Below are 23967 nucleotides of genomic sequence, written 5' to 3' on the forward strand. Positions count from 1 at the left end.
AGCTAGGCTGGGGTCCTGGTTAGCAGGTCCCCAGCCAGACTAAAGTTGAAAAACAGTGAAACACCAGCAAAAAGTGTGGGTAACCATAGTAAGCAGATCCTACTCTCCTACAGCTCCCCCATGGGCTTGTCAACCATGATTAACCAAACTTCTAGAACTCTTAGTAGTTCCAAACCAGAAGCTTCACCTCACTTCAAACCTTCTTACTCAGAACCATGGAGAAATCAGACATCCAAACCCCAAGCAGCTCAACCTAGAGATTTGGCTCTTGAAGTCATAGAGTTTGGATACTTACATTTACCACCTGATTGCATGCCAATTCTTAAAGAAGCAAGAAAGCCAACCACTAGAGCATGCTATACAGCAAAGTGGAAAAGAGTGTTAAAGGCCCGAGACGAAGTCGAGGGCCTTTAACAAGGGAGCAGGACTTTAATAGCTGGATAGCCCAGCAACAAAGGGCTATAAGGCTATTCGAACCTTGCCACTAGAGGGCAGAATGTTCTAACAAAAAAAGGCTTCAGGGAGCCTGAGGGGATTAAAAACCCCTTGGGCTCCCTGAAGCCTTTGTTTAAAGCCACAGCTGTGAACAAAGACAATCATTGGAATGTTGGAGCTCCGGGCTTATAACCAGCCATTATAAGCCCAGAGCTACTCCATTGTTTTCAATGGGGATCCTATCATTCCACTGTTCTAATAAACTGTAATAACCAAACACTTGGCCCATTAGATGTTTCTATACAACAAATCATGTGTTATCTATTGCATCTGTAACATGCAGGCTCTGCCTAGACATCTATACGTCTACACCTTGCAGCGGTAGCTGCTTAGCTTCAAAACAGGCAACACATATCTCTATTCAAAGTACCAGTTATTAAGTCCTTTATGGAAGGCCTTAAAAGAGTGATACCACAAAAATCCACCTGCATGGAACCTTAATATTTTTCTAAAAAGACTTATGGGTCCACCTTTCAAACCATTGGACAATTGCCCACTGCAATTTCTTTTTTGGAAGGTTGTTTTTTTAATTGCTATCACTTCACTAAGAAGTGTCAGCTAGCTTCAGGCACTACCTTTAGAAGAACCATTTTATCAACTTAATAGAAATAGTGGTTCTTCGGACGAACTTAAAATTCCTTCCAAAAGTAATTTCTGCTTTTCATATTAACCAATCAATTGAGTTACCTGTTTTCTTCCCTCAACCTGACTCTGTATCAGAAAGAGCACTACAAACATTAGATGCCAAAAGAACATTATTGTGGTATATTGATAGAACAAAATATTTTTGCAAAACAAAACCACTTTTTGTTGCTTATGCTCCCCCTCACTAAGGAAACCCTATCTCTAAATCTGGTATTTCAAGATGGATTGTTAAATGTATCCAAACATGTTGTATTAAACCCAAAATCACTTTATCTATACCTCCTAGAGCACATTCTGCTCGTATAATAGGAACATCTATGGTTTTTCTAGGCAACATTCCTATAGGTGATATTTGTAAAGCAGCTACATGGTCTACACCATACACATTTACCAAACACTATTGTGTGGATGTATTGGCACGTCAACAGGCTAACATAGGACTAGCAGTGTTAAAAAGACTTTTTCAAACGACTGCAACGCCCACTGGTTAGCCCCCGATTTGGGGGAAATACTGCTATACAGTCCATGCAAAGCATATATATATCTACAGCACACATGCCTCGAACACATTTTGTTACTTATCCTGTAAGCATCTGTTCTTGGCATGTAGAGCTATAGATTTGCATGCTCCCTCCTTCCTCCCTGGACACCAATGGCCGTTACAGTTCTTATTATTTACATCTTATACGCATGGACATCTCTATACTACACTTAATTAATCCATTCACACCCTCATGTGGGAAAACAATCTAACAGTGGAGTGGATGCCCATGCACACTATCACCAAAAGGAGGAGTCCCCTTACCTGATGACTGGAAAAGACTTCTTCAAAGAAAAAAAACCAACCTGCAAACATCCAGACCCAACACTATATGGCAAGAGTATGCAAAGCATGTGAATCTACAGCTCTACTTGCCAAGAACAGATGCTTACTAAGTAAGTAACCTAATCCTTCCACGTGGGGTAGTCAGCCACATTGCCCAATCTCCATGCTTCCCGCACCTCTCTAAAGAGGAGGAGCGCCACCACCCTCTAGACCTAGAATGCACGTTGTCGCTCTACCTTGACCACACTAAATATTTCTGGGTGGATGACCAACTCTTCGTGGGGTATGTTGGATCAAGGAAAGTTTGTGCCGAGCAGAAGAGGACTATTTCTTGATGGGTAGTCCTCTGCATTAAAATTTGCTACACTCTGGTAATGAAATAGCCTCCTGAAGGCTTAGGATCTCATTCAACGAGAGCTAAGACTGCAACCACAGTGTTGCAACGTGGTGTTCTAGTCCTTGACATTTCTTAGGCAGCAACGTGGGTATCACTAAGCAATACTACCTGGACAGTCAAGTCCACAGGGACAGCCTTTTTGGCCGTTCTATCCTGCAGGACTTCCTAGTCTAAACTTGTCTGCAGTCCCTCCGGGGATGATATTGTTTGGAAATCTATTCTACGGTAAGGAATCTGCGACTAAGTGTCTGTATCAGATGAACAAGTTACTTGCCTACGGAAATGCCTTTTCTGGTAGAGACATAATCTAGCCACAGATTCCTTCCAATCTACACATCCTCCCTGCACTGCGGACAAGTTTTTAGGGTTTGGGCTGATCTCTTTCAAGTTCCTAGTTGATCTAAATGCACCACTGTCCGTGCACTTCATGGGTCCGCGCTCTTGACATGGAAAGTAGTGAAAAATAACTGATGTTAGCATGCCGAGGTGGTGCCTATATAGGTGATGTGGACTTTACTTCCGGCGTGGATGATGATGTCATGCAGAGCTGACTGACGCCACTTACAGGCACCCAAGGGTATTGCTCGCGCGAAAGACTTCCCGATCCAGCGTGACGCCTGGAAATCTCTAAGGTAAGGAATCTGCGGCTAGATTATGTCTCTTCCAGGTGACGCATTACCAAAGGTAAGTAACTTGTCCTTTAAGCAGTTGCGGACCCCCTCAGTAGGCTGCGCTGAAAAAAGGGAGATGATGATGGTAGAAGGTGGATGTGAGCATTACAGCAGGTGAGAGAATGGGAAATACCCTAAAAAACACTCCTTAGCTAAATCTATTGCATGGACTCCTCCATTCTAATCAAGAGCGTCTGGAAAGCTGTTGTCTCTGTCATGGCACTGCTACCACTCGTACCAAATTTTGGAATAACTGTGGGGAAGCATAAAAAAGGAGAATGGCAACTTATTACATTTTATTATACCTATCACTTTTGTTTCGTCAACAGTGACGTATTGTTCTTCATACCGTTGTCTGTGGATGGCCTCCTTCCTATTTCAATCTGAGTAGCGTGCCAAAGCACTGAATGAGGTTCCCTACTGTTGCTAGTTCTGTTTGACATGTCATTACCTATATGGCCAGGAATATCTTTGATTTACTATGATTTGCGAGCAGCAGCTATCCTAATGTGGTACTGGATGTAACTATACAGAGTTCAGCTTTGCTTGGATTTGTTTGTGCAGTGTAGGGAAAGATACTCTCTTCAGGTAAATAAGTCAAAAAGTGAAATAGTAAAGAATGCCAACCAAAGCCAAGACACTGCTCGTCTCTAAACTTCTTGGTCACCTCCACTTGACATCTGTTTAAATCCCCAGGGTGTCATACTGAATGAACGCTGTTTGCGCAACTGATATTCCAGAACACATTCTTTACTGTGAGTCAGGGAAGGCAGGAACTGGCAGGAAACTAGTTCCTTTTCTCATAAATGACAACATATAGCAAAGGGAGCCATTATAAGTAGTCTGTTTGAATATTAATTGGCCAGATTCCTCGAAAAGAAAATAGCAAAATGCACTTTAAAAGGAGGAGGATTCCTAAAAAACAGTTGTTTTTATTGAGAGAAAGCTGATATGATGGGCAGAATCTCCAGGTAAGGCAGGGCAAGATCAGGGATATTATTCTACTCCCAATTACACTTTCACCTCCTGCACTTCCCATCAGCACTCCGCTTTCTCAAAAGTGCTGCTCATCAGGCCATTAACACACACCTTAATCCGTCATTCTTTTTACCTAACTTTTTTAATGTGGGCGGTCCCTTCATCTGTTGTGTCTACTGCCCAGCCCTGTATTTTCATGGTTGGTGACATACACGATTTCTCCTGCATGTGGTCTTATCTCAAAGCCATAAGCTACTGAAATTTACATCCATTTGAAAAACCTATTGGCTAATTCATGCAAACACAGGCATGCACTAATATACATGACATCTTTTTGTACTGTGTCGCTGTGCAACAGGCCTCTGGCTGCCTCTTCTATGTCTCCTCTGTGCTGTGATGTTTATTCCCCATGCTTGTAGTTCTGCATAAGGGGTCCTACTGTCAGATTCTTCTGTTACAGACCGCATTTGGAAACCAAGAGATTGGCCTTCACAATTGGCATACACATTTTCTCGAAAGGCAAGCAATACTTGCCCTTGTTCACTCTGATTTTTCAAACCAGAGCACACACAGGACAAGGGATTGATCAAGGGCTCTTTGCTGCATCTCTTCAACCCTACCACTCATAGGAAAGCGATAACAGAGGTGTAAGACATTCATATATTCCAAGTAATTATTCTCAACAAGGTTAGCTCATTTTAAAACCGGGAAAGGCAAAAGCTAAATTTTCTGCCATTGATCATTTAATTCAAAGATTATTTTCTGGCTGCCATTACTTTCCTGGCACTACATAAAATTCCCCATAACCCACATACTCCTCGGGATGCAATAACCGTAATTTCTGATCCAGTGACACCAATGAATTGTTGTGCACTTTCTAAGGTTTTAACTTTTTTAACTCATGAATATTGATATATATTGATATATATTGCTCATTGTTATTTTGCACCAAAGTTGTTCTTGCCACCTCTCCCTCGCCCTGGTCCGACGCGGCAAGTGCCGTTGCGCGGAGGGCTCCTTGGGAGTTGCACAACTTCCTGTTCTTGCTGGGGTTAGCGCACCAGTCTTTGGCACCCTCATCTCTACTTAGACGAAGACGTATGCGCCCGCACAGCGGGCACGCCGGAGGCCAGCCCGTCTGCGCCGGGCCCAGGGCCCCCCACCCCTATGTCCCCAGCCCTAAGGAAACTACATTACTCAGGCAAGGAACTCTTAAAACTACTCTTGCCATCCAACAAGGCATGTTCCCACTTGGTACTAGAGGTTTCTGACAATACACCTTTAAAAGCCTGCCCCCACTGCTCTTTCAAACCTTCTATCTCCTTAAATCCAGACGCTACCAACACACGGAGTACTAACAAAAACAAAAATGTCACAGCAGCTCTCATTAATGCTCATTAATGCTCGTTCATTAGGTAAACACAAAGACGAGATAGTAGACCTGCTAACTGACCATAATCTTGAGGTCCTTTTTATAACTGGGACGTGGACAGACCCTGCATCTGGACCGGATCTCGCAGCAGCTACGCCCGACTGCCTTAAGACAAGGTAGAACGAATAAAAAAAGGGGCGGGCTGGCGATAAACTTCCGCAGTAATTTAACAACCAAAATAGACCTTATTCCATCTCCAACCTGTGAAGCAATGTACTTCTCTATTCTGCTCACTCCCTCTCAAACCTTTAAAGGAATTTTACTCCATCGTCCTCCAGGATCTAGGACAGAGTTTCTTTCCACTCTAAGTAACCTGGTGGAATCTATAGCAGCCAAAGACACCTTCTCCATTCTAGGTGATTTTAATTTTCATCTAGAAAACCACCAAGACAAGGACACCAACACACTACTTGCAGACTTGGAAGCGGTGGGTCTATCACGTCGAGTTCTTAAGACCACACACACAACAGGTCACACCTTGGATGGCCTCTTCTCTAATTCTCAAAATATCTTTTTTTTTTTTTTAAATTCTCCCTTTAGTCTGGACCGACCATCATGCAATCATATTTAACATTCTCACCGACAATAAGTCTCCTCTAAATACCACCATAAATAGTCCAGTTGTAATTAAAGCCTGGAAAAACATAGATAATCATCTTCTCAAGACACATCTATCCTCCACCCAACCTGATGTCTCTTCAGATCCAAATATTGCCTCAGCTAACTACGCAAATTGGTTGCAAAATGCATTCAACCTGTTGGGTCCTAGCAAAATACTCTCTAAAAATCGGAGTTCTCCGTCAGCTCCGTTGTTCACTGAATCACTTAGGAGCAAAAGAAAGTTTGCAGAAATCGGGAAAGACAATGGCGTAAATCCTATACCAGTGAAGAGAAACTCCTTTACAAAGATGAACTTGCCAAATACAAACTTCTGATTGCGCAAGAAAAAAGCAAACATTATGTAGCTCAGATTGAATCGGCAAAAATTCCTCTATCAAGTAGTTATCAGGTCATACCCCCGCTGCAGTCACAACTCCTTCACAGTCACTTTGCAACTCTCTAGTGGACTATTTCTATGGAAAAGTAAATGACATTTACTCTGAATTCGCATCTCAAACTAATATTGCCGACCAATCTCTGACCAATGGCACCTAAGAATATCTTCTGGTGCAATTTGAAAATACCACACCGGACCAAATTGCTAATCTAATGTCCTGTATTGAGTCAGGCTCAGCCAATGATCCTTGTCCGCCGGCTCTACTCACACCAGTCGCTGAACAGGTGGCATCGGTTTTAGCCAAGATTTTTAACGTGATGTTTTCTTCTGGCATATACCCCACTACCTGGAAGAAAACTATCTGAAAACCTTTATTAAAAAAATCAAACCTGGACCCAGCTGAAACTAAAGCTATAGGCCCATATCCAGCCTGCCTTTTCCGGCCAAAATAGTTGAAAAAGTGATGAATATTCAACTCTACAAGTACATGGAAGACCATCATCTGTCAGATGATACTCAATTTGGTTTTCGCAGAGGCCATGGAACAGAGACAGCACTAATTAAGGCGTCGGAAGACATAACTATTCTGGATCAGGGCGGTAAAGCAGTTCTTATTTTGCTGGACCTCTCAGCAGCTTTTGACACTGTCGATCACACCATTTTGATCGACCGTGTCACCAGAATGGGTATTCAACATAGGGCAAGAGATCTGCTATTATCCTTTCTCACCAATCGCACTCAGTCGGTAAACTTAGGCAATTTCCATTCTGCCCAACTGGCCCTCCCATGTGGTGTCCGCAAGGTTCATCCACAAGTCCGACTCGTTTTAATATCTACGTGTCGTACTTAGCCAGAGTCATCAAGGCATACAGGATGGGCCTTACATCTTATGCTGATGATACCCAATTGGTGCTTGCAATAAATAACAACGGAGAAAGGGTAGCAGCTAACTTCCAAAAGGGCATGCTGGCCATCAGTAGCTGGATGACCAGCAATTGCCTCAAACTAAACTCTGACAAAACGGAGGTTATGACCTTTGGCAAGTTATCTCCCATCTGGTCCCACACCTGGTGGCCCTCCTCACTGGGCCCCCCACCGATTCCAGTCACCAACGTTAGGAATCTGGGCGTTATATTCAATGACAAACTGACCTTTGCCTCTCATGCTAACTCTGTGGCCTCTGCCTCATTTAAAAAAACTACGTATGATTAAAAAGATTTTGCCATGTCTCCCATCGAATGCAGGAAAAACTCTGGTCAGTACATTGGTCATAGATTATTGCAATGGGCTTCTTGCGAATGCACAAATCAAGGTCATTCAAAAGCTTCAAACAGTCCAGAACTCGGCAGCTAGAATGCTGTCAGGAACCCCCAAGTTCAAGACCATCTTGCATGTCATCAAGAACTATCACTGGGTTTCTGTGAAAAATCGCATAAAGTTTAAGGCATTATGCATTGCTTTTTTGGGCCTCCCGTAAAACTGGACCCCAATTTATAATGAATCAGTTAATAACCCATATTCCGAACAGGGTACTTCGCTCAGCCACCTCATTTCAGCCAAAGGTGCCCGATTAAAAAAAAAAAAAAAAGCAGCCTCCTGGGGCGACAGGCGCTTTGTTGTCACTACTGCAAAGCTTTGGAATGCTCTCCCGTTGGAGATCAGATCCTGTCAGTCCTTGCTAATCTTTAGAAAGATGATAAAAACCTGGCTGTTCAAACAATAATATACTTGCAACGGTATCTGCTTACTGTCCTTAGCGCAGAGACACCCTCTGTTATTTGAGCACTTTATAAATCTCAAAATTAATAAATATAAATAAATAAGTCCACACGGCCAACCAAGCTCTATAGGAACTTGATGTTAGCGTAGAAGTAAGGAAAAGGGAATGGGATATGAGAGAAAAAGGCTCTGGATATCACCACTCTGACTCATTGCTTTCCTGTGCACAGTTGCCTACTTGGGTCTTTGTGGATCTGCTAAAGACCAGATGTATTCGTTTAATATAGTACCTCTTTGTATACGCCTAGAACAATTGCTATAGCAAATTATATACTTCCAGGATATCTATAAGCTTCAGACTGGGTTATTTGCGGAACTCTTCCTGTAACTAAAACGTAGCAAAAACAATATTTGTGATTGGTATAAAGTGGGTTTCTGTAAACCTCACTCTTCTCTAGAAAATAAGTTTATCTCATGTTTAGGGAGTATTACATTCTTTGGTTCCCATGTACATTCAGGTTGTTTCTTAAACTGAAATATAAACAAGTGTTAATATTGATTTTACATTTCACACTTACACCAATTAATCCCTTTCCTATATCAATAGTCTTTAAAGGTGATGAGGATCCTTTCAGTAAAGAACGTAGCCTGTAATCCTTTAGAAGTCTGTAGTACCCTTTTTCCTGAGAAAAGGTTTTGGTATCGCAAGAAGTAGAGTCCTTTACCCTTGCGATCCTCGAGAGAGCCAACAAATTTGATAAATCTAGAGGGTTCCTCAGGTGAATGGTTTTTAAGGTAAGGCAGCATATTTTACATCTCAAACTCTCCTAGTGGTAACAGTGCGGGTCTATTCGTGTGCGCGGCAGGTGTTCAAATTTTAACTTTGAAGTGATTACTCTGGCTTTGCAGTGAAATACTGCTTTTAGCTTAATTGCTTGAGGTGTTCCTACGAACTGGGTCCATTCTGGTGTGCTTGAGATGCAGATTTCAGTTTTTGTGTGAGGCTGTTTTTTAAATGTTTTTTGATGGGGTGGAGAAAGTAATTTGCTGATGTTGTTTATTTTATTTATTTAAAGAGTTTTATATAGCGCTGGCTAGACCCGAAGGTATCAGAGCGCTTTACATGAGAATCTACAATGTAACAGAAAAAGTTAAACGATTACACAATATATAAAAAAAATAGGCAATATAATGAGGAGAGGAGAGAAAGGAGAGAGAAAAGTAGTGGAGGGGGCGGGAAGAAAGGGAGGATAAGGGAAGAGACAACAAGGAGAGACGAAAGGAAGTCTGTCTAAAGACCTACTGGGTAGGTGACGACCAAGGAGGGAATCCACGGCCCATCTCCCCTATAGCTAAACCAGGTAGCTCCATCGGGCATCAGACAAAATAGTTCAGTCTCAGTACATTGAGAGAGGGAGAGACATAAATAGAGGGAGGGTGAGAGAGGAGACAACAGGAGAGACGAAAGGAAGTTCAACAATGTGGTTCAACAGTATTAACAGAAAAAGATCAACAATTACACATTACATCAAATAATTAGCAATACATTAGGAGAAGAGAGAAATGAGGGGGAAAAGTAGTGGGGGGTACGGGATGTGAGAAAGTGAGGATAAGGGAGGAGAAAACCGTAGAGACGAAAGGAAGTCTGTCTAAAGACCGACATGGTAGTTGTCGGCCAAGGAGGTAATCCACAGCCCATCCATGAGGAATTCGATTTTTGGAGGTTTAGCATCAGTAAATGTTCGAACTTCCTTTGTTGCATTTTTAGGTCAAATATATTTTATAGATGTCTTCAGATGCAGTTGTCTTTAGATATCATCTGCATATTGGTTCACCTTTACATTTGAATTTGCCACGGATAAGCTGAGTGGTTCTCACGTACAGGTTAAAAAGCAAAGGAGAAAGACTAGTGCATTGTGAGACACCTAATATCGCACGCGATGTTTCCATTACATGTCATGCTGTACAATTTGTTTCTGTGCACGATGAGTGATATGAACTAGTTTAACACCTGATTTATAAAGCCCTTTCTGCATTCCTGTCAGCCTGTTAAGATCAATGGTGTTGATGACAGCTGTGAGAGGTCTCGAAGGGCCAGTACCAGGAGATGGTATTGTCTAATTTTCGATAAATGTAATTTAGGACTTTGTGCTGCTGATTCTGTACTTTACTACTCTGAAGCCCAATTGGTAGTGAGTGAAACATTGTTCTCCTTGATGATGTTTTTAGGTCTCGCCTAACGTTGCAGTGCATGCGCCCTGCTCGCTCTGCGAGACCTCTTGTGCACAAGGAGATTTCTGAAGGGCACTTGAAGTGCCGCCTCTCTTTCTTATTGGCGTGTGTCAGCATTTATGTTAAATGCTCGCTCCCCATTTCAAATTAGGCTTTCTTTTTACGCCCTGTCTCCTCTTGGAACGGCCCAACCGGACTGGGTTGTCTGCTTCACGGCTGTCATGAAGCAATTTCTTATCTATAAGGGGCGTGTACACATCTGTTTCACTCAGCCGCTTGTTTATATTTGCATCGCCCTTTCACTTAAAGCGCAATGCAAATATAAACAAGTGGCTGCCTTCCCGCAATGGCGAGCGCTTGTTAAACTGTACGACTAAGCGTGGCTCCGCTTCTGGGACACCACGCTCGGTTTATGTATTTGTGTTTTTTAAACTGTAAGAATGAGCACGGCTCCTACTTCTGGGACACCGCTCTCGCTGCTACAAACTTTACAGTGCCCTGCCGTGAAGGACAGACTGCGCTACAAAAACTTTGTTTTTTTAAACTTAATTTGAGTGAAATCGCCCCATGTGGTGCTATCATTTTAATGGTATCCACGCCCTTTTATTTAGATGCTGCTCGCCGTATTCAGCTTACAGCGATCTGTGTCCAAACGAAGGGTCGTGGTCACCATTAAAGTATATGCTCCGCATGGGGAATTTCACAATTACATGATTTCTTTCAGTTAACAATACACAGAACAGCAATGTTCCTAGGCCCCAGTACACACATAGCTGCAGAATGCGCGGATCACAAGTGTGCACAAGAATTGGAAACATTGTAAGATTGAACAGCGCAGCCAATTATCCAAATCGGTATTAAACACAGAGAAGAAGGGACACAGCTGCAGAGATCAGAGCACAAGCTTGTGCAGGAAGGCTCTGTGTGAGTGTGCACTGAGAGTAACTGCAGGACAGAGGCGCAGTGTGCAGCGAGTCCACACAGCAGACGGAGCGCAATGTGCATGGAACAGCAGAGTTCTCAGTGAGCCCCTGAGCGCCGACCATGCCAGCGAAAAGAACAGGAAGGAACTGCTTTAAAAAGCTCTTAAACTCCCAGCCCGACTACTCCCTCCTCGCACCGGCTGCCCTCCAGCTTCTATACAGAGCACGGTGCTATGTGCACCGCTCTCCTCTCACACCGGTCTGGACTAGTCGGGCTATCTGGATCTGCGCCACATTCGGGACTGCTCACCTGCCACTGCACACAAAAGTGGTCGCTGGCTGGCCCCACCTGAGTGCAGTGCTCCTCTGCCACCGTACCCCTTGTCTGAGCGCCTGGGCACACGCCCCCTACACCAGCCATATATACCTGCCCCCATTCTCCCCAGCCCCTCCTTTTGCTACCCACTTCTAAGCCCAGGTGTACTTATCTGCCCATCACTCAATGTACCTAAGAGGCTCCCCTCAGCCAGATGTAGCAACCCTCTCCAGCGTCTCTGCACTCACCTTTCATTTGTGTGTCCTGGGGGTGTACCCTCTCTCCTCCTGCCCATTGTCGTGCTTAGCAGTTCCTTCCTACGCCCATGTGCACTTACCTGACGTCTTCGCCCAAGCGAACTTCCCTGTTTCCAGCAAGCGGCCAGGCGCATTTAACTGCCCCAACTTATCTCTGTTTGGGTGAAGGAATCAGTTTGGCACACTGATACCAGTTACCTGCTTGCCTCCCGCCCCACAGGTGTGTTTGTCACCCCCTTCCTCCGCCCAGGTGTACTTAACGGACCCCTCCTATCTCACCATCTCTTCTCTGCAGCCAGGAGTACACACCTGACTACTTTTACTCAGGTACACGCACCCTATGCCTGGCTCGCCCTTCTAAACCTAACGTGCACTCACCTGCCTCGTATCCTTCCATGGTCGCTCTTGTCCTCCCACACACATGCTCTTTTCCCGCAGCCGAATGTGCCTGCTAGCGCTGCACCCTGCGTACATACCTGCTGCCCACGTGCCCAAAGGTGTACTTACCTGTGTAACCACTGAACAAGGTGCATTCACCTGCCGCTGATCGCGGGGTGCTCATAGCTTCCTCCTGCTCCCAGGTGTGCCTTCTCCCCCTTCCTGCTCCCGGTGGTACCAAGCCCCGTTGCCATAAATGCAGGCTCCCTCTCCCTGGGGATGCATGCTTGTATCCTGTTGCTCTTCGGCCGGCTGGCCCTGCTCAAGATGTGCAGTCCCGCCACCCTGCTCACCCCGGCCCACCTGCTGCTGCACTGGCTGTGCCACTCCTACCTGCCGCCCCTCCTGAGCATCACCCTCCTCAGCAAGGTCTGCTGCCTATCACTTGAATTTGTGGGCTTTAATAACCAATACTGCCTTCAACAGTGGGCTATAGTTCTTCATTTTACTACAGTTTCAAGAGTGGCAATGAAGTGGTACAGCACTCTACTGGTCTAGTTTGTATACTTCGTGCTCTGCAGGTACTGCCCCAACTCTTTAGTTCCGTGTACCGTTCACAACAAAAGTACAGAACCGCAGCTGTTTAGTGCATCAGAGTTGCATTTTTAGAATGAGGAATTATCGATAGGTTTTCTTTGTACCTATGGAATTGCTCTAGGCTGGCACTCCCGGGCAGAGAAAATACACACAAAACTACAAAGAGGAGAAATGTAAAATGGCTGGAGATAACAAGACAGGTTAGCAGTCCTGAGGTCAAAAACATTCCAACGGATGGAAAGCTTTACAAAGTTGCCATGTTTTAGGCTTCACCACATTTGTGTGATAGTTGTGATCATTTAAAAAAAAAAAGATCATATTGGAAAAGGTATCTATAAACAAATCAAAGGGAGTGAAAAGGTGCTGTAGAGCATGGGCTAACCATCCTCTGACACAGAACTTTACACAAACCGTAGAGGCCCAACTCAATTCGATCAATCTAAGAACCCTCCTGTTAACCTAAGGAAACAAGCATTTGCAATGCAATAGGTCTCGCATTTACGCGAGTTTGAGCTATTGGCATTGTAAATGCCAAAGCCTTTTATTTATATTTTACACACAAAAACATAAATAAAAGGTGTTGTCATTTACAATGCCAATAGCTCAAACTCTCGTAATTGCGAGACCTATTGCATTGCAAATGCTTGTTTTGCTGAATGGAGACTCACTGTTCAATAGTTATCACTAGACATCCCCATTACCTGCCATTTGTATAGCGGCATTCCTTTTCAGGCTCTCCCTTTTAACAAATCATAACTATTGTCTACCTACACATCACAGCTTAGAATTGAATAACGAGGAATGCAACATACTGCCTAAATTTAAGATACTTTCTCTGATTTCTGTTATAGCACCCTGCAGTCTGAGTTCCTGGTGTTTAATGTGCCTAGAAAAGCCTGCAGTTGTATCTCTCAAAGCAGGTAGCGTTTCACTGGATCATGCATTTCAGCAACTGTTTTGCAGAAGGTTCAGTGACTAGAGCTCATAACTCTAACCCATTAAATTCAGCAGGCACACAAAAGAAAGTACTTAATCCGCCCACTTCGTGGCTGCTGCCTATCTATTCATGTGATTTGTATATTTGATGGTGGTAATTGGCTGGGGGACCTAAAAGAGGGCTCTGTGATCCTACATATAGTCAAAAATGAAAATATTATAGCAACATCGCATCTTCATTGTTCTTTAAAATCTTGGCTCTATGCAAATCAATGTAAATTTGTGAATGTGTTGATGAAGATGTCTAGATGCCAGGTGTGATTCATCCACCCATGGCGCGCTGCTGGTCATCACTAATTAGAGCCCAACACGCCGCTTGTGTGCTGTAACCACGGCTTAAAATAATGTTGTTCGATAGTTTTATTCCAGCTCATGGCTCACCAAGCCTTATGCTTCACCCACCAGGACTCTGCTGCCCCATTACTCATTTGAGAGTAGCCGCTCATGCTTGTTGGGCCTTGGGAGAAGCCTGTTCAGCAAATGAGTGAAGATAGCTGCAAAGGGTTTGGTTCAGTTCATCTCCAGGAGCTGGTAGAGCATGGTGAGACACTGCACAGAACTGGGTAGGAGGGCAGCCTGCTGAAGTAGCCTTCTCTGACAGCAGCCTCCCCCATGCTGGAAAGCTCTTTGGGCATCATGTTCATGGTGGGGAAGCAAAATACCTGCTCGAGCCCACAGTGCACCTCCAGCAGATGGTATGAACAGAGCCCTGCTTGTGTATGGGCATATTTGTGCATAGTCTTTGCTTATAACAGTAATGTCTGACAGAGATGTAAAACTTACAGCTCCCACTGCCTTTCGAAACTGCGTTTAGTGTGTGAGCACTTGGAAAAAAGTCCCTTGGTGGCAGACGCTGGCATTGTCAAGCAGACATGGAAGAAAGACTCAGTTTCTGTTCAGTGTATCATGTACACCACACACCTTTGCATCCCACCAGCTGCTGTAAGTGGGTAGCTCGGAATCTAATACAGCCCCTTTAGTGTAAGTGTCTCACTGTAGCTGCAGTTCCAAAAAGCCCACACCGCCCTGTCTTAATAAAGTTTTGATGCGTGTTCATTTTAGGGAAGAAATGCCCAGTGTGGTATGGCCAGAAGCCCTGCAGCTGCTGGCCCACTGTTGCTGCTCTTTCAGCAGTGCACCAGCCCTCCTGCTGCTGACAAAAGTAGAGATTGTGGGATGGTAGCACTGTGTACTGGCAGCTATCTCTTGGCAGAAGGGGTGGATCTTCTGCATTGGTGGACAGGGAACATATGATAACCGTGCTCCTCTATGCATGGCAATGGAATCACTCCTTAAGCGGGGTGGTACAAAAGTTGACCACTAAAATGCTGAATTAAGGCTCATCAATAAATGGTTCGACCCAGGGCTGACTGTTTACTTTTTTGTAGTGACATGCACTCTGGCTCACAGCTAAAGCTTCCTAAAGCCTTAAAAACATGCATGGTTACATCCATGCATTTAAGCCGTAGTAATAGATGTGCTATATACTCACCAGCTCTGAGGTATAAGAATTAGAATAGTGCCAGAGCCCATCAGCCACGTCCCAGGGAAACAAAACTAAAATAAGTATGATACCCCTCAAGAACGTTAGTCATCAAAATGGATTAGTGTACTATGCACTTGCCAGATATGAGGGTTGGTATTGTGCTAGTCTTATGTATTTTCAGACCACACTCCTACAAGTATTCACAGCAGAGTTCAGGATCTCGGAGTTTTAGAAAAAGTTCAGCATTAGCTGGTGCCACTTCAGTTCGTAGAACTACGGCTAGCATGTCATAACCATCAAGCAGTGGTTCACATCACTATTACGCCAAGCAGCCAATCCTAAGCGCCAAAGCATAATCTCATCCACCATCTTGCACTTTCACTGTTGGTGATCTATGCAAGAATTCTCCAGCCTTAGACCTACTAAAGGTAAACACTAGTGTCAAGTAAATCATGGATCATGGCATACAAATAGGACTAGCTAGAGCCTCAGCTTTGACCCACAGGCACCAACATTACTCTGCATGCATCCTGTAGTCTAGCATATTAGGAACAAGGAACCCAAGCCTTCTGCAAAGAGTCCTAGAAGTGAACTAGCTAGCACAGAATGTAGACCCCAGCCTAGTGGTACGTCAAATGGCTCAACATACTATACACTCAACATCGGTCTCTGATCAATGATGTAAGGCTAGACAACCTGTCTCAGGTAAAATTTAAAACCAGCATCTGCAATGCAGTAGGTCTCGTATTTACGCGAGTTTGAGCATTGGCATTGTAAATGACAATGCCTTTTATTCATGTTTTGGTTTGTAAAAATAAATAAAAGGCATTGTCATTTACAATGCTAATAGCTTAAACTCTTGCAAATGCGAGACCTATTGCATTTCAAATGCTAGAAGGCATCGTTGAGTTGCCCCCGTTTGTCTCCCATGGACCCTGAAAAGCACCCTGTTTGCTGCGAGTTAAATAAACAAGCTGGTGGTCACAACTGCGCGCGAGAGACTCTCCTGCAGTAAGAGAAACTCATTAAAGAAAATAGTGCGTACAGACTAAAGAAGACGTACCGTGTAACAACAAAATTAAAAGTGGCAGTCCTTATAGTAGGTTATAAATGAAGGCAAGGTGGTACCTAAGAAGGTACTAACAAGCCTAATAACAAATCAGAAGCCAGCATTGCCTCAAGTACATACTCCAATACAGCATGTCTCGCAGCGCATGCGTTGCCCAGCTCTGCCCACGCTCTACCTAAAAATAGCTTTGCGAACACTTAAACTAGCAACAGCATGGCACTTCAGCGAAGGCTTTTCTGGTTGCACAGTGGTGTTTTCACTTTATGTATTGCACTGCAGATAGTGTTTTAACAAGCAGTACAGTTGAAGGATAGTATTTGCAGATAGGTTTTACTATCTTTGTCCCAGTTCTTTTAAAGTTTGTCCAGAAATTTAGTATTTGGTCACAGAGAATGTTAAAAGTCTAAAGATCAAGGGAGTTAAAAAAAAAATCTTAATAAATATATTTCTGTTTTTCTAGGCCTTAAAGAAAAAGATGAAAAGTCTTCGGTTTCCCCTATCTTATCATTGGAACAAACTGCTTTGATTCAAGAGATGGTAAACCAAGATGCACTTCCTAAGTTAATGATCCCTCCTTCTTATGAACCACAAATAATGTCTGACAGCAAACCAGAATCGTTAACTGTTTTTGAAGGAGGAATCTATAGAAGTCATGCACAGAAAGAAGGTTCTGAAAATGAAGATGTGTTTGCAAATGAAGAAAATCTGGAAACTTTGGAGAAATCAAACAGTACTTCAGACGAACACCGACAACCCTCTCCCAAGAAAAAGGTAGCAGTCAAAACACCAAAAATAAAAAAGGAATCCAATGGTGATCTTCCAGATGCCTTTATGTTCCCTTGCCAACATTGTGAAAGAAAGTTCACAACGAAGCAAGGGCTTGAACGCCACATGCATATTCACGTTTCAAGTCTTAATCACGCCTTTAAGTGCAGATACTGTGGGAAAGCATTTGGTACACAAATAAACAGACGAAGGCATGAGCGTCGACATGAAGCTGGGCCAAAACGGAAACCTACATTGCTACCTTCTGAAGATGTTTCAGACAACAGAATATCGTTGGATGAAATTTCCCTCAAGACTACTGATGAACAAAGTGTGGCCAGCTTTGCACAAGATTGCACAATCTCAGAGTCTGATAAACTTGGCCACGAAACCACCTATCCTTGCCTGAAGGAAGAGAATATGGAACCTCAAGGTTTTCATCCATGCAAATATTGCAAAAAAGTTTTTGGAACCCACATAAACATGCGTAGGCACCAGCGTAGGGTTCATGAAAGGCATCTTATACCCAAAGGTGTGCGACGAAAAGGACTGCTTGAAGAAAAACAGTCCCAAAAAGAGCAAACCCAGCCGACCCAAAGTGTATATACTACAAGTACAGAGTTTGAAGAGGACAATGAAGCAGATGATGTATATATAATGGATGTTTCTAATAATATATCAGAAAATTTAAATTATTTTATTGATGGTAAAATAGAGCCCACCAGCAGCACTAGCAATTGTGAGGTAATTGAAGTCCCATCCAACACTTCAGAGATGTATGGGATAAATTGTTTACTTGCACCTGTCAAAATTGAAGTTACACAAAATATGCCACCACACACACCTACTACTGATAACCTTAAAGACTCCTCAAATAGCGGACCGAATGAATCGAAGAAGAGGAGAACTACTAGTCCTCCTCTTGTACCCATCTTAAAAACTGAAGTGAAAGCAGAACCTATAACTCAATCATGTTCAATAAACCTTCCTCTCAGTGTTTCAGTTAGTGACAGCTCCCCCTTCCACAAAGAAAAAAATGTTTTCTTATCTTCAAAGTTGAAGCAGCTCCTTCAAACGCAGGACGGAAATAAATTAAGCGCGTCATTATTGACTGAAGCTGCAAAACTGTCACCTAGCGTATCCTCATCCATACTGCCTGCAGTTTGTAGTCGATTCAAGCGAAGAACCAGCACTCCACCCAGCTCTCCACAGCACAGCCCAACTGCTCAAAACTTTGGAAAACCTGTTGAAGGAAAGGGCGCATGGAATGAAGGACTAGGGACAAAAATTCCCAAGTTGGAAAGCCATGATAGTTCACCTGCATGGAGCTTGTCAGGGAGAGAAGAAAGGGAAAGTATGAGCCCATTGTGCAGTGACGATTTCAAAGCATCGAAAGACTGGACAGCGAACATTTCATTTAGCAGTGGGTTTAATCAGCAGCCACTAGATTTATCCAGTGGTGTAAAATTGAAGTCTGAAGACATGTGCTCTCCAGGTCCTTGGGAGTCTGTACTAGACCTTAGTGTGCATAAGAAAACATTTGACACTGAAGGTCAGGAACCGAAAGGGAATACCTTGGTCCAGACATGTGGCATTCTTAAGAAAAAGAAGCCTACCACATGTATGCTTCAAAAGGTTCTTTTGAATGAATATAATGGAATGGATGTGATCATAGAAGATGGGCCATGTTCGAGTACAGGTACAGGTCCGTGTCCACCAGAACAGCAGCAGTCACTCACCGAACCTATATCTTTTTCTCCTGCAGCTTCTCTTCTGACCTGTTCACACATCCTTCAGATTTATGATCTCCCCTCTTGTCCCTCACTCCCATTGCTGATTCCTACAAATGTAGGTTCTCCTCTGACATGCCATCCAGAAATAACTATTTCTACAACACTGTCTCTCTCGCCTAATGTTTTAACTTCACTTCCAGAACCTACACACATGACTCCCACTCGTTCTTGCATATCACCTACAGCTTCTACCATGCTTTCTCCACTTCCAGAACCCTCAAGTACTACTACCAGTCATACTTGTCTGTCACCTTCATCCTCAACCAGAATAATTTCTTCACTTCCAGAGCCTGCAGACGTTTTCCCTGAACGACCATGTACATCACCTCCCTCATCTAATATTCTTTCATTTGCAGTGCCTGCAAATGATCAGCATTTCGATTCTTGTGAATCATCTCCTCCCCAAGCTACCATTCATTCTTCCCTTCCAGAACCTATAAACGTGTCTCTCATTCATTCGTGCACCCCTGACCTTCCATCATCTCCTGATTTGTCTTCAGTTCCAGAGCCTGCAAATGTTGCTCCCACTCATTCTTGCACATCACCACTTTCTAACAATAGCCTACGTTCCCCTCTTCTCGTTCTTTCACCTACAGCGTCTCCCTCTCTGTCTCCTGTTCCCTCAGATGACCCTTCTGTTTCCTCCCCTGGCCCTCCTACACTATCTCCATCTTCTTCATCCGACTCCTCCGACTCTTCTGATTCTTCCTCCTGCTCCTCTTCTCCACCTCCTCTTTCAGTAGCATCATTTGTCACTTCTTCCCCAGGCGCAGTTGCTCCCCCTGCATTACTGATTAAACAGGAGGTGATGGAAGGGCAGGTGTCTCCAAAAGAAAATCCACACATTGCAAGCGAACCGAGCTCCCCCAGAGAGAACTTCAGTAAAAACATTGTGTGCAATGTCTGTGAATCACCCTTCTTTTCTATTAAAGAACTTACAAAACATTTATCTACTCATGCTGAAGACTACCCTTTCAAATGTGAATTTTGTGTGCAGCTGTTTAAAGATAAATCTAGCTTAACAGAACATCGCTTTCTGCTACATGGCGTTGGAAAGATATTTATTTGCTCTGTCTGCAAAAAGGAGTTTGCCTTTCTCTGTAATTTGCAGCAACATCAGCAAGATCTACACCCCGATAAAGAATACACCTATCATGAACTTCAAAGTGGCACTCTTCGGCCCCAAAATTTTACAGATCCAAGTAAAGCAAATTTAACTCCAACGATTAGCCTTCCAGAAGAGTCTGTACTTCCATGTGTTGAGGAGGACGAAGATTTAGATGACTCATCTGAAGAACTTTATACAACCATAAAAATCATGGCATCAGGAGAAAAGTCTAAAGATCCAGATGTTCGGATGGGCCTCAATCAGCACTACCCAAGCTTTAAACCACCCCCGTTTCAGTACCACAACAGAAATCCCCTGGGAATTGGAGCTACTGCCACAAACTTTACTACACATAATATTCCACAAACATTCACTACTGCTATTCGCTGCACTAAATGCGGAAAGAGTGTGGACAACATGCCAGAATTACATAAGCACATCTTGGTATGTGCCTCTGCAAGTGACAAAAAGAGGTATACCCCTAAGAAAAATCCAGTGCCCCTAAAACAGACTGTGCAACCTAAAAATGGGCTGCTAATTCTAGACAGTTCTGATAAAAATGCTTTCAGGCGTGCTGGGCAGCCCAAAAAAATGCAGTTCAGCATAGAAATCAGTAAAATGTCTGGAAACAAACTAAAAACGAGTGCCCTGAAAAAAAAGAATCAGCTGGTCCATAAAGCAATTTTACAAAAAAAGAAGTCTGCAAAGCAAAATGCAGACCTCAAAACAGACGTGCCCAATCCAGAACCACACATTTGCCCTTACTGCAACCGAGAGTTTACATACTTTGGAAGTTTGAATAAGCATGCATCTTACACCTGTCCAAAAAAGCCTGTTTCTCCTGTCTCCAAAAAAAATAGTCCACAACCTCCCAAGAAAACTAAAAAAAAAGCTTCCTCTTCCTCCAACAGCGAAAAAAACAGCAGTCAACGACGACGGACAGCAGATGCAGAGATTAAAATGCAGAGTACGGAGACTCACTTAGGCAAAACCAGAGCACGAAGCACAGGACCCGCACAAATTAATTTGCCTACGGTGTCTGAAAAACCTAAACAAAATGTGAAGTATGTATCTGCTGTTAAATCTAAGAAGCAGTGCTCACCGCCTGTTGTAAGGACCTCCAGCCCTGTACGAATGGTCAAAATGCCTGAAGTAGTGGAATTAAAAAAACCAAAAACAGGCTTGCTTGACCCCCCACCTCCATCCTCAAGCAAAAAAACACCTGGGAAACTGCATGTACGAGTGCAAAGAAATAAAGCAACATTGCAGATTAAATCTTCAGGAGCAGGCAAAAAAAGAATAGAACGGTTTAACATGAAATCTAAAAAAAAACCTGGCGGGCCTATCACTCGAAGTTCACAGTTTGCAACAAGCACTGATGCAACCGAGAACAGAAAAGAAGACCTCATTGGAAAGCAAGACGTGAAAGACTGAAGGTAACTGATTTTATGTGATATGGCATTGTTTTGAGCTGTGGAATACTCACTCAACAGACACTCACATATTATTCTGTCTCCTACCACATGGTATATTCTGTGGTTTGCTCAGCACTGCATTTTTCCATAAAAGGGTCTGTTAAGGTACTATAGACTATCTTGGAAGGAACATCTTAAAAGGCAGAAAGAGCAGTGAAACAGAAAACAAAATGGGTCAATGAGAAACATGATAGCAAATGTTTTATAGAAAAGGTATTTGTTGTAAGTGTACATAGAAGGTTCTGAAAGCTATTTAATGATATTATAAAATAGTTTTTTATTTTAATGTGGTTGACTTGTTTGATCTTACATCTATTGAAAGTACCTTCGAACACTAAATGCCCTACACCAGTTACTGTACAATGCAGGCACCCCGGATATGTTTTTATTGGTATTTTGCATACCAGGGCTCATACCAAAATAAAAAATAAATGTATTATCCCAGAGCCGCACCTTTACCTCAAGAACCACTGTGTGTAAATCTGTATTGCTTGCATATTAAATGTGTATATATTTCACATCCCTCAGCATTATTTAGTACCGTATTTTCCGGCGTATACGACGACCCGCGTTTAAGACTACCCCCTACTTTTCTTGATAAAATGTAGGTTTCGTGCTATACTCGCCGTATAAGACTACCCCCCTTCCAACGCAGTGCACAGTGCCACCATCGCCTACGTAACGTTCGTTCTTGTGTTTGAGTTCCCTAAGGAATCTCCTTGAGCTAAAGAGTAGCCTATTTTGGATACCACGGTGGAGTGCGTGGATTCAAATTTAATTGTGCATAAGATTTGCACCCACAGCGTTCTTTCTGATATTTGGTTTACTGTACTTGATAGCCATTCTTTGGCATTTCATCCAAAATCAATTCATAATGTAATGTCGTGAACGCTGTTATGCTGTCATGTTGGATCATAGAATGTCCTCACCAGATGTGCCCCCCACTTCCCTGTGTTGTACATTGTCATTATCCACATTCGTATTGTTACGTACTCATATGCATGGTGGTTTGCCATTATCCACATTACGGTAGTTTTGTTACTCCTATGCATGGTGGTTTGCATTAGAAATTACTTCTGTTCATTAGCATAGCCTGTGGTGGAGCCAGATGATTTCCCCTGTGTCTCGAGTACAATAAATAGGGTGGATATGCTGCTGGATGCATTAAGGAAAATTTTATGTTTTTGGCAGATTACCGGTACCGTAACTGTAATTTATTTCCCTCTTTGAGATCCGCTTTCAGTGGGTTTGCTTTTGATACTTCCACAGTGCTACCATCGCCTACGCAATGTTAGTTCTTGTGTTTGAGTGCCCTCCTATACCGTACCTCTACTTGCACACGTCACTTTTTCCTCCTGTAATGCACCATTTCCTATTGAGAAGCCGTCTGACACCTTCGGGTGAAGTCTGCGCTATGTAAAAACGCATGAAAAGATACCGTCAAATTTGGCACCCGGCGTATAAGACGACCCCCGACTTTCCAGAACATTTTAAGGGGTTAAAAAGTTGTTTTATACGCCGGAAAATACGGTACCCTTTTTCCAGTCGCCTTTCCCTGAGTTCAGCGTGTCTATTAGTGCCTGGACTTCAGACTTTGGGGTATGTCACCCTAAGGCAGTCCTGTGCCAGAAATCGAAATTCATGTCCTCTTATTCAGACATTGTTTGTCATTGTCCTGTCTTTAATACGCCAGTTTCTCAGTCACCACCATGAACCATACATTCTGAATCCTTGGGTTGTATCCTGGTGTCTGTCATTGTGCATGTTTTGCTATGTTGTTCCCCCACAATATCTGATCTAATTAGTCCTCGTGTAAGGTAATTAACAGCCATTTGCCTTTGACTCCCTCCATATTTTACAATTTATAGAAGTGGCTCGAGTCTGTGATTTGTGGGTTTTAATCAGCTTTTCAGATAGTGAATGGTCTGGAGTTACCTTTTCCCTAATTCTAGGCTTCATAACCCAGTGCCTCACATGCAAGTCTCAAAATATTTTGCCCTCTAGTAACCAATTTTCTTCCTTTAAATGTGGAAAGGCTTTGATTTTGCCTTTATGGAAAAGATCCCCCAGTGTGTCATATATTCCCCTACCTCTAGTACTTTAAATTTATGTTGCTCATTCCTGGTAGAAAATCTGCATTGTTTAAAAAGAGGTGTGAAGGAGGCCAGGCAAGGGGTCAGTCCCCCCCACCTCTGCCCGTCATCGTAATCACATCCCAAACCCCCAGTATAACTTTAGTTACAGCAGAGAAATAAAGATAAGTGTCTGACTGTGTTGTGCTGCCAAGCATCTTCTAATCGAAGTCTGCCTGTCAGAACATTAGCTATATAGTACAGTTCTTTTTGTGTCTACAATGGACCATTCCAGTTGGTTTCTCAAGCAGGATGCTTGATAATATTTAAGTAAATGAGG

General features: G+C 43.2%; 1 protein-coding gene across 8 annotated transcripts in view; it reads left to right on the top strand.

Moving 5' to 3' along the window:
- Positions 1 to 23967, top strand: part of PRDM2 (PR/SET domain 2) — a 404374-nt gene that overhangs the window by 319270 nt on the left and 61137 nt on the right. For all 8 annotated transcript variants that reach the window (XM_078642772.1, XM_078642773.1, XM_078642775.1 and 5 more), the window contains one exon: positions 16875 to 21516. In XM_078642772.1, coding sequence (XP_078498898.1) covers positions 16875 to 21514 — 4640 coding nt within the window. In that variant the 3' untranslated portion in view covers positions 21515 to 21516. The remainder of the gene's footprint in view (positions 1 to 16874; positions 21517 to 23967) is intronic.

The sequence above is a fragment of the Lissotriton helveticus genome, chromosome 5_1, assembly GCF_964261635.1.
Source record: "Lissotriton helveticus chromosome 5_1, aLisHel1.1, whole genome shotgun sequence".
In the NCBI taxonomy this organism is placed as follows: domain Eukaryota; kingdom Metazoa; phylum Chordata; class Amphibia; order Caudata; family Salamandridae; genus Lissotriton; species Lissotriton helveticus.